The 9,919-nt window shown below is 42.1% G+C and overlaps 1 protein-coding gene across 2 annotated transcripts; it reads right to left on the reverse strand.

Annotated features, from left to right (window-relative positions):
* Positions 1-869: 869 nt before the first annotated feature.
* LOC135520543 (C-X-C chemokine receptor type 3-2-like) lies at positions 870-9,698 on the reverse strand. 2 transcript variants are annotated; one of them, XM_064946178.1, is made up of 3 exons: positions 9,534-9,698; positions 5,112-5,240; positions 870-4,294 (listed from the first exon to the last, which is right to left on the reverse strand). In XM_064946178.1, exons 2-3 carry the CDS (start codon positions 5,142-5,144, stop codon positions 3,185-3,187), a joined length of 1,143 nt encoding a protein of 380 aa, XP_064802250.1. In that variant the 5' UTR covers positions 5,145-5,240; positions 9,534-9,698; the 3' UTR covers positions 870-3,184. The 2 variants fall into 2 exon arrangements, with proteins under 2 accessions (XP_064802250.1, XP_064802249.1); XM_064946177.1 differs by lacking the exon at positions 9,534-9,698 and having other exon boundaries at positions 5,112-6,638.
* Positions 9,699-9,919: the final 221 nt, after the last annotated feature.

Raw genomic sequence — 9,919 nt, forward strand, 5'->3', positions numbered from 1 at the left:
AAGAATATAACTAAGTACATTATGCATAATTACAATCTCACTTACTTCCATGATTTAAAATTTTATCCATGTTGATTAGGTTCGATTAAGATTCGCTTTCGTTGACGTTGATACCGACGTTTATCTCAACTTGGGTGACCTTGACGGAGAGGGCAAGGTTTCAGGTTAAACGCGTTTGACTCCGTCCACATTGAGCCCGGCCCTGAACTGCACACTGCAGTCAGGGGCTTCTCATTCATGCAGCAAGAGCTCTGATAGGTTGGAGGACATCCTCCGTTAGTTGTCATGATTACTGTGTAAGTCTATGGAAGACGGACGCTAGCTGTCCTCCGGCTACACGATGGTGCTACCCTACAGAGTGGTGTTGAGGATACTGTAGACCTTCATTGCAAAACATTGTGTTTTAATAAATTATTTGGTGACATGTGAATATATTTAGTATAGTTTTATCTAAAAAGGACAACTTTTGAAATGTTTTATTTGTATGAAATCCCCTGAGAAGGATGGTCCTCCCCTTTCTCCCCTGAGGAGCCTCCACTGGTACCCATACCAAACATAACATATCATACTAAATGGAGTGTCTCGGATTTACATACAGAATAAATCAAAATTCTCTGAGACGAGGTTGAATGGCCTGGGAATTTGTTTTCACCTGCCAGGTTGTTTCAAAGTAGAGATAAAGTATCCTACAGATTAAGAGAATAAGGAAAGGAATAAATCATACATTTTTTATACATTGTCCACCAGATGGGGAGATTGGCCTTTTTTTGTAAGTGCTTATTGAATGTTTCCCGATACTGGCTACATTAATGCAGATAAAATAACCTTGAAATGTTGTATAGCCAAAAATATCTAGAGACGTAACAAGATATTTGCATATAATTTATTTATTGATATATCAAATGTACATTTCCCCCAATGTTTTATTCTACTTCCTAAGATTTCTACAACATAGAAATACATGTATACAATCCTATGTACATACAGTGCCTTGCGAAAGTATTCGGCCCCCTTGAACTTTGCGACCTTTTGCCACATTTCAGGCTTATAATTTTGCACGCCCAATTTTTCAGTTTTTGATTTGTTAAAAAGGTTTGAAATATCCAATAAATGTCGTTCCACTTCATGATTGTGTCCCACTTGTTGTTGATTCTTCACAAAAAAATACAGTTTTATATCTTTATGTTTGAAGCCTGAAATGTGGCAAAAGGTCGCAAAGTTCAAGGGGGCCGAATACTTTCGCAAGGCACTGTATGTGTTGTGCTGACTGATGTATAACAATCTCATCTAAAGAAGTGAATTAGAAAATGTTGAATAACAGTCTGGTACCAAAGAACATGTCAACATTTGCCATAAGTAAAGCTGCATGTCTGTCATGACTTACTTAACACCTTTGTTTCCCCAGTGAACAAATGAAGCAATCAAACAAAGAAAAAACTATTGCTGCAGGATTTGAAATGTATAAGTGTTTGCTGCCTTCAAAAACACAAGACAACATATGAGTAACACATATAGTGATGACTTGGCCCTTTTGAGGAAGTAGGTTTCATACATTTAAAAAAATATATTTTGCAAGAAATTATCCAGTTCCTTGAAATTATAGTCATCAACTTATCAGGAAACTAAACAGCTTGAGAAATTGTTCACTGCTCACCTTCATATTATGCAGTCTTTGCTGCTCACACTAGAGGCAGATGGGGTTAACATGGTCACACTACTAGAGGCAGATGGGATAACATGGTCACACGAGAGGCAGATAGGGTTTTAACTTGGAAGGCTGTACGATTGGATGGACAGTAGAATTTCATTAACCAAAATTACAAGAAGAGAGTGAAAATAGGCTACTATATGAAAAATGTCCTCCCTGAGAATGTGTTGTCTTTAAAAGCACCATAATGTTGACCTATTACAGTAGGAGCAGGGCCACTATCAGGAAGCACCAGAGGAACGTATCACAACAAAATAACATAAGTTTTTTCCTCACTTTGACACAATGTGCACATCTGTATTTCTTTCCCATTTTGTCATTTTCACAATAAACAATTTGTGTTCCCTCTTTTCAGCACCCACTAGTTCAATATTACCTGTCCCCCTTTTGACTTGTATTCTCTCTTCCTCTCCTTTTCTGTCAGTCTCCACATCCCCCACTCCCTCTCTCTCTCTTTCTCCCTCTCTCCAGGCTCTCACCTGGGCCGGGATGCACAGACCTTTCACGGTCCTCACTAGTTACCAGAGCCACAAAGTCATAATTATGGCTAGGCTCCGCCTATTTCTACAATTTCTCTTCTTCAAATCTGATTTTAAACCTAACCACCCATAACCCCTAACCACACTGCTAACCTTATGCCTAACCCTAACCTTAAATTAAGACCAAAAAGCTAATATTTGTTTTCATGAATTTTTACATTATGTGCCTGTGGTAACTAGTGACAACCACCTTTAAAAAAATGATATCTCTAAATGTATAACATACTACCTAAAAAAACACAAACATAAACCTATATATTTAAAGTGCTTCCTAAACATGACTGACATCGGGTAAAGAGGATAGGCTATCAGCTAATCATTGTGTTGATGATTGATGTAAATCTGATAGTTAACTAGCATTTTTTGTGATTCTCTTCAATGCTCTTAAATCATAACTTCATAATATACTATAATATTCATACTCTTCTAACTCATGCTATAGTAAGTATATGGTTGGTTGGCTGGTGGCTTGTGTGGATATTTTAGTGTATGGTGGTTAGCTAAAGTCCAGACTACCTGTGTTGCTGCTGCCCTGACACACATGTGCAACACCTGACTGATGATGGGATGGAGTTGGGTCAGAGGGTTGTAGAGCCTGAATGCAGCTGTTTCTCTCTATGTCTTCTGCCTCTCTGCTGCTCGAAGGCTATGTAGGCCAAACCAAATATTGATGATGATGTAGATCAAATGTTATGCTGCTGTGGCAGTACTGTTGATATTTAAACTAGGTAGCTTGCTACACAGACTCAACCGGTGACTGCATTTCAAGCCATGCATGTTTGGATACCAGGCACACGCAAGCTCTGTACAGGGCAGACCAATGGGATGGGGGGTTGGGGATGGTGAACTTGACAACTTTACGATGACTTGTGGGTTCAGAACAACAACAAAAAGGTGCTCGGGCACAGGTAGACCCCTATCTGTGCACGTGGCTGGCTCACGCCATGACAGAGTGGGTGTTCTCACTCTCTGCTGAGCTGAAGGACCTAGTGGGCCTCCGTGTTTTCCTCTGTCCTCCCCATTCCTTCATCCCTGGATAGAACCTCTGTCCCAGCAGCCCCTTACACATTCTGGTCAGCTCCCTCCTAAACTTCACCCCCACAAAGCCGTACAGCAGCGGGTTCAGGGCACAGTGTGACAGGCCCATGCTCTCAGACACCAGGATCCCGATGTCCACCGTGCGGCCAAATTGGCAGCCTCCACTAATCACGCCCAGCTTATTCAGGCTTTCGGCCAATTGGAAGGAGTTGTAGGGCGCCCAGCAGACCACAAACATGGACACCAGGGAGACGATGAGGTGAAGGGACTTCTTCTTCTGGCGACGCGAGGCGTTGCAAAGGGAGCGGAAGATACGGATGTAGCAGTAGAGCATGACCAGCAGGGGCAGCCCAAAACCCAGCACCAAGTTGACTAGCGGCATCCCCACCTGCCACTGCACTGAGCTGTGGGGGAACACCGTCTGGCACACCAGCAGGCCCTGATGGTCCCCTGAACGCCCCACTTCCACCTTCACCACTTGTCTAAAGGTGATGTCCACCCCACTCAGGCCCAAGCACACTGTCCAGATCAGGGTGCAGGCAATCTGTGCATGGCAGGTGTTGCGTTTCCAGCCGGTGCTGATGGCGTGGACAATGGCCAGGTAGCGGTCGAAGCTGATGCATGCCAGGAACAAGATGCCGCTGTAGCGGTTCAGAGAGAACAGGGCTCCGGAAATCTTGCAGGCGGCCATGCCGAACACCCACTGGTGGGCCCACTGGACGGCGAACAGGGGCAGCGTGAGGGCCAGCAGGAGGTCGGACACGGCCAGGTGGAGCAGGAAGGTGTCGGTGAGGGAGAAGGAGCAGGTCCCACCTGTCTGAGAGGTACGGTAGCGCATCAGCACACACAGCACTAGGATGTTACCCACCAGCGCCAGCACAAACACCAGGCTATAGACCACAGGGGAGTAGCTCCGGGTGAAGTCCATGATGCCATCCTGGTTGCAGGGCACGCTACTGGATTGGCTACTGCCTGTTTCAGATGAATAGTTGTAGCTGTCTTCATATATCTGGAGACATAGGAGAGGAAAAGAGAGTGAGAGGAAGGAAAATTAGCTGACTACAACAATGTTCTGGGTCCGTATGCATAAAGCATTCCCCCTGCCCATATAATATTTTTCATTATGATCTAAAAGGTAAAACTGATCCTAGATCAGCACTGCTACTCCGAGACCCTTTATGGATAGAGGCCCTGGATTCTCCTCATAGGACAGAACGCATTTGTATCTCTGACTAAACTCAAGATGATGCAGTGCTAAATTCATACAGATGTGTGTACCTGTTACAGATCTTAATTTGACCTATATAGTCACAGCTAAATAGTCCTGAAGCGATCTGATATGAACATTTAGTCCATAATGTTGCTTGATCAGTGGTTAGGCTATTAGCTGGACAAAAGTAGTCTACATGAAAAGTAATGTTAATATAACCTTGTGTTAGTGTACGTTTTCAGTGAATTTATGTACATTCCAAAGCTTATCTGCATTTCCTGTGGTGCAGGAAAATTCTCAGCAACAAAAGCATGATCAAATTAAGATCCCACACTAGTAGCTTCTATGATTTTGAACAATATTTTAAATGGCCTCAGACTCTCTACTCATTGTTTTAAAATTAAAGTATTCAGATTGTTATTCATTGTCATATATTTTTTTATTCTGTTATTTTCTTGACTAACCATGTTGTTGTAAAATATCATTTCTTATTTGACTTATCTGGCTAATACTTTTTTTGTCTGCTAGTCCCAATTATTTATCGCACCATCGATTGCTCTTGAAGTCATAAAGAACTACATTTATTAGTATGTGGCATAACAACACCGTTACTCACATAGTAATCTGCGGTTGCCTTGACGTGATCCATTGTTACCAACGAAACAGCGGAACACCTGAAACACCTTCACAGACTCAGGACACTCTTCTCGTAGTCTCACCCGTGTTCCTCTATTCTTTTGCCACTCTGAACCAAATAAAAAGGAGAAGGAACTGAATCCTCTCATATTTTAGGCCAAGCACATCCATTCAAAGACAGCTGTTAGGAACCAGTGACTGTGTCCAATGGGGATTGTGACATATCGAAGAGACAGTGCATAACTAGAAAAACATTTCTCTGTCTATCTCTAGCTGTTATTTCTGGCTTATATAAGCAATATGTAGTACATTGCACATGTACTGTACATACAGTGTATACAGAAACATTTTGTTAAGTTACAGCCTTGTTCTAAAGCAATCTACACACAATAACCCAAAATGACTAAGCAAAACAGGTTTTTAGAAATGTTTGCAAATGTATCCAAAATAACAAATAGAAATACCTTATTTGCATAAGTATTCAGACCCTTTTCTATGAGATCATCCTTGAGATGTTTCTAAACCTGCGGTAAATTCAATTGATTGAACATGATTTGGAAAGGCAGGCACACACAGATCTATATAAGGTCCCACAGTTGACAGTGCATGTCAGAGCAAAATCCAAGCCATGAGGTCGAAGGAATTGTCCGTAGAGCTCGGAGACAGGATTGTATCAAGGCACAGATCTGGGGAAGGGTACCAAAACATTTCTGCAGCATTGAAGGTCCCCAAGAACACAGTGGCCTCCACCAAACTTCTTCCACCAAGACTCTTCCTAGAGCTGGCCGATCAGGCCAAACTGAGCAATTGGGGGAGAAGGGCCTTGGTCAGGGAGGTGACCAAGAACCCGATGGTCACTCTGACAAAGCTTCAGAGTTCCTCTGTGGAGATGGGAGAACCTTCCAGAAGGACAACCATCTCTGCAGCACTCCACCAATCAGGCCTTTATGGTAGTGGCCAGACGGAAGCCACTCTTAAGTAAAAGATACATGACAGCCCGCTTGGAGTTTGCCAAATGGCATCTAAAGGAATCAGACCAAGAGAAAGAAGATTCTCTGGTCTGATGAAACCAAGATTGAACTATTTGGCCTGAATACCATGTGTCACGTCTGGAGGATACCTGTCACCATCCCTATGGTGAAGCATGGTGGTGGCAGATTCATGCTGTGGGGATATTTTTCAGCAGCATGAACTGGGAGACTAGTCAGGATCGAGCGAAAGATGAATGGAGCAAAGTACAAGGAGATCCTTGATGAAAACCTCGTTTAGCGCTCTCAGGACCATAGACTGGGGCGAAGGTTCACCTTCCAACAAGACAACGACCCTAAGCAAATAGCCAAGACAATGCAGGAGTGGCTTTACGACAAGTCTATGAATTTCCTTGAGTGGCCCAGCCAGAGCCCAGACGTAAACCCGATCGAACATCTCTGGAGAGACCTGAAAATAGTTGTGCAGCGACGCTCCCCATCCAACCTGACAGAGAGGCTGTAATCACTGCCAAAGGTGCTTCTACAAAGTACTGAGTAAAGGGTCTGAATCCTTATGTGAAGGTGATATATATATATATATATATATATATATATATATATATATATATATATATATATATATATATATACACACAGTGGGGCAAAAAGTATTTAGTCAGCCACCAATTGTGCAAGTTCTCCCACTTAAAAATATGAGAGAGGCCTGTAATTTTCATCATAGGTACACTTCAACTATGACAGACAAAATGAGGAAAATAAATCCAGAAAATTATATTGTAGGATTTTTAATTTATTTATTTGCAAATTATGGTGGAAAATAAGTATTTGGTCACCTACAAACAAGCAAGATTTCTGGATCTCAAAGACCTGTAACTTCTTCTTTAAGAGGCTCCTCTGTCCTCCACTCATTACCTGTATTAATGGCACCTGTTTGAACTTTGTTATCAGTATAAAAGACACCTGTCCACAACCTCAAACAGTCACATTCCAAACTCCACTATGGCCAAGATCAAAGAGCTGTCAAAGGACACCAGAAACAAAATTGTAGACCTGCACCAGGCTGGGAAGACTGAATCTGCAATAGGTAAGCAGCTTGGTTTGAAGAAATCAACTCTGGGAGCAATTATTAGGAAATGGAAGACATACAAGACCACTGATAATCTCCCTCGATCTGGGGCTCCACGCAAGATCTCCCCCCGTGGGGTCAAAATGATCACAAGAACGGCGAGCAAAAATCTCAGAACCACACGGGGGGACCTAGTGAATGACATGCAGAGAGCTGGGACCAAAGTAACAAAGCCTACCATCAGTAACACACTACGCCGCCAGGGACTCAAATCCTGCAGTGCCAGACGTGTCCCCCTGCTTAAGCCAGTACATGTCCAGGCCCATCTGAAGTTTGCTAGAAAGCATTTGGATGATCCAGAAGAAGATAGGGAGAATGTCATATGGTCAGATGAAACCAAAATATAACTTTTTGGTAAGAATTCAACTCGTCGTGTTTGGAGGACAAAGCATGCTGAGTTGCATCCAAAGAACACCATACCTACTGTGAAGCATGGGGGTGGAAACATCATGCTTTGGGGCTGTTTTCTGCAAAGGGACCAGGACGACTGATCCGTGTAAAGGAAAGAATGAATGGGGCCATGTATTGTGAGATTTTGAGTGAAAACCTCCTTCCATCAGCAAGGGCATTGAAGATGAAACGTGGCTGGGTCTTTCCACATGACAATGATCCCAAACACACCGCCCGAGCAACGAAGGAGTGGCTTCGTAAGAAGCATTTCAAGGTCCTGGAGTGGCCTAGCCAGTCTACAGATCTCAACCCCATAGAAAATCTTTGGAGGGAGTTGAAAGTCCGTGTTGCCCAGCAACAGCCCCAAAACATCACTGCTCTAGAGGAGATCTGCATGGAGGAATTGGCCAAAATACCAGCAACAGTGTGTGAAAACCTTGTGAAGACTTACAGAAAACGTTTGACCCCTGTCATTGCCAACAAAGGGTATATAACAAAGTATTGAGATAAACTTTTGTTATTGACCAAATACTTATTTTCCACCACAATTTGCAAGTAAATTTATGAAAAATCCTACAATGTGATTTTTGGAATTTTTGGAATTTTCTCATTTTGTCTGTCATAGTTGAAGTGTACCTATGATGAAAATTACAGGCCTCTCTCATCTTTTTAAGTCTGAGAACTTGCACAATTGGTGGCGGACTAAATGCTTTTTTGCCCCACTGTATATATATATGAATACATTTGCTACATTTTCTAAAAATCAGTTTTTGCTTTGTAATTATCGGGTACTGTGTATAGATTGATGAGGGGAAAAAACTATGTAATCCATTTTAGAATAAGGCTGTAACGTAACAAAATGTAGAAAAAGTCAAGGGGACTGAATACTTTCCGTATGCACTGTATGTTTTATGTGCAGTGTAGTAGCCTACATTCGAAGACAAAACACACACAAAACCCCCCGAAAGAAAGTGTATTTAAATGTCTATACGTGTAATAGATGCAGAGACAGATATACAAATCTCTAATTTTTTTGCAGTCTAATTGAGTACAGAATGACTGAATGTCTGTCACTTTCTGACCTTCGTTCCTTTTTTATGTCTCTGTTTTAGTTTGGTCAGGGTGTGAGTTGGGGTGGGCATTCTATGTTTTGTAGTCTAGGTTTTGTATTTCTATGTGTTTGGCCTGGTATGGTTCCCAATCAGAGGCAGCTAGCAATCGTTGTCTCTGATTGAGAACCATACTTAGGTAGCCTGTTCCCACCTGTGTTTGTGGGTAGTTGTTTTCTGTCTTTGTGTGTCTGCACCAGACAGAACGGTTTTGTTTGTTCCGCTTTGTTGTTTTTTGTTCTAGTGTTCAGCTTCTGTATTAAATCTACCATGAACACGTACCACGATGCACCTTGGTCCTCTTCACCTTCTTCAACCTATGACAGCCGTTACAATGTCTGATACACGTTCCCATAATATTGGGAAATGTTTTGAACTTGCCCCATCTGGGGAAGTGAAATCTGTGTTTTTCAGGAGTTATTCAGGAGTCTGTACTGTGTGTTTTGACCCGGTTTATTGTGACTAAAACCAGAAAAATATTTGCATTGTTTGTGGAAATTATTCTGTTGGATGGATACAATCAGACATGCTTTGATTTCTGTAAGCATTTATCTGAGCTCACATTGATATCCAGTTATTTCTAAACCTTGCGGCAGTGCGATACAGTCTCCGATACAGTCTCCAAGAGCAAGAAAATCATTCTAAAGATATTCCCCACTGTGGAACCATTGCAAAAACAGGATAGTGAAAAAGACAGTGTCTAGCATAGAACAAACTGTTAAAGTCTTTACACATAACTACATGCAAAGACGTTGTATTATATCATTACTGATGTAAAAGCCTCTTACCTGCTCACTGTCGGAGTGTTGACGTGTTGGGGACCTGGACCCCAGAGGAGATTGAGCAGGTTTGATATCACTTGCAGTTAGGTGAGGAAGAAGATGTACCTCTGTTTCAGGTCACAGAGTTACCTCTGATGTGCTTTCACACTGTGTCACCCATGCAACGCCCCAGGAATAGATCAGCTACTTATACCATTTACTGGTTTACTCACTATTTCCCTTAAACATAGATACTGCATGTAAATCTGTTATCTAGAATCTGGCCTTATTCAGATGGCGAGATCGTAAATAGACATAAAGCAACTATTATCCAGGGGAAAGGAAATGTTAATTTTTCTGTCCACAACTACACCATGTAGTGACCATCAGTGTGAAGTAAATGTCACACCTTA

The sequence above is a fragment of the Oncorhynchus masou genome, chromosome 29 (genome assembly GCF_036934945.1).
Source record: "Oncorhynchus masou masou isolate Uvic2021 chromosome 29, UVic_Omas_1.1, whole genome shotgun sequence".
NCBI classification, from domain to species: Eukaryota; Metazoa; Chordata; class Actinopteri; order Salmoniformes; family Salmonidae; genus Oncorhynchus; species Oncorhynchus masou.

Bases quoted from the DNA above. Each gene is read 5' to 3' on its own strand.
- LOC135520543 (XM_064946178.1), bottom strand. From the start codon at position 5,144: ATGGATCACGTCAAGGCAACCGCAGATTACTAT. The intron at 4,295-5,111 runs GTGAGTAACGGT...CTATGTCTCCAG, and splicing joins AGGCAACCGCAGATTACTAT to ATATATGAAGACAGCTACAA.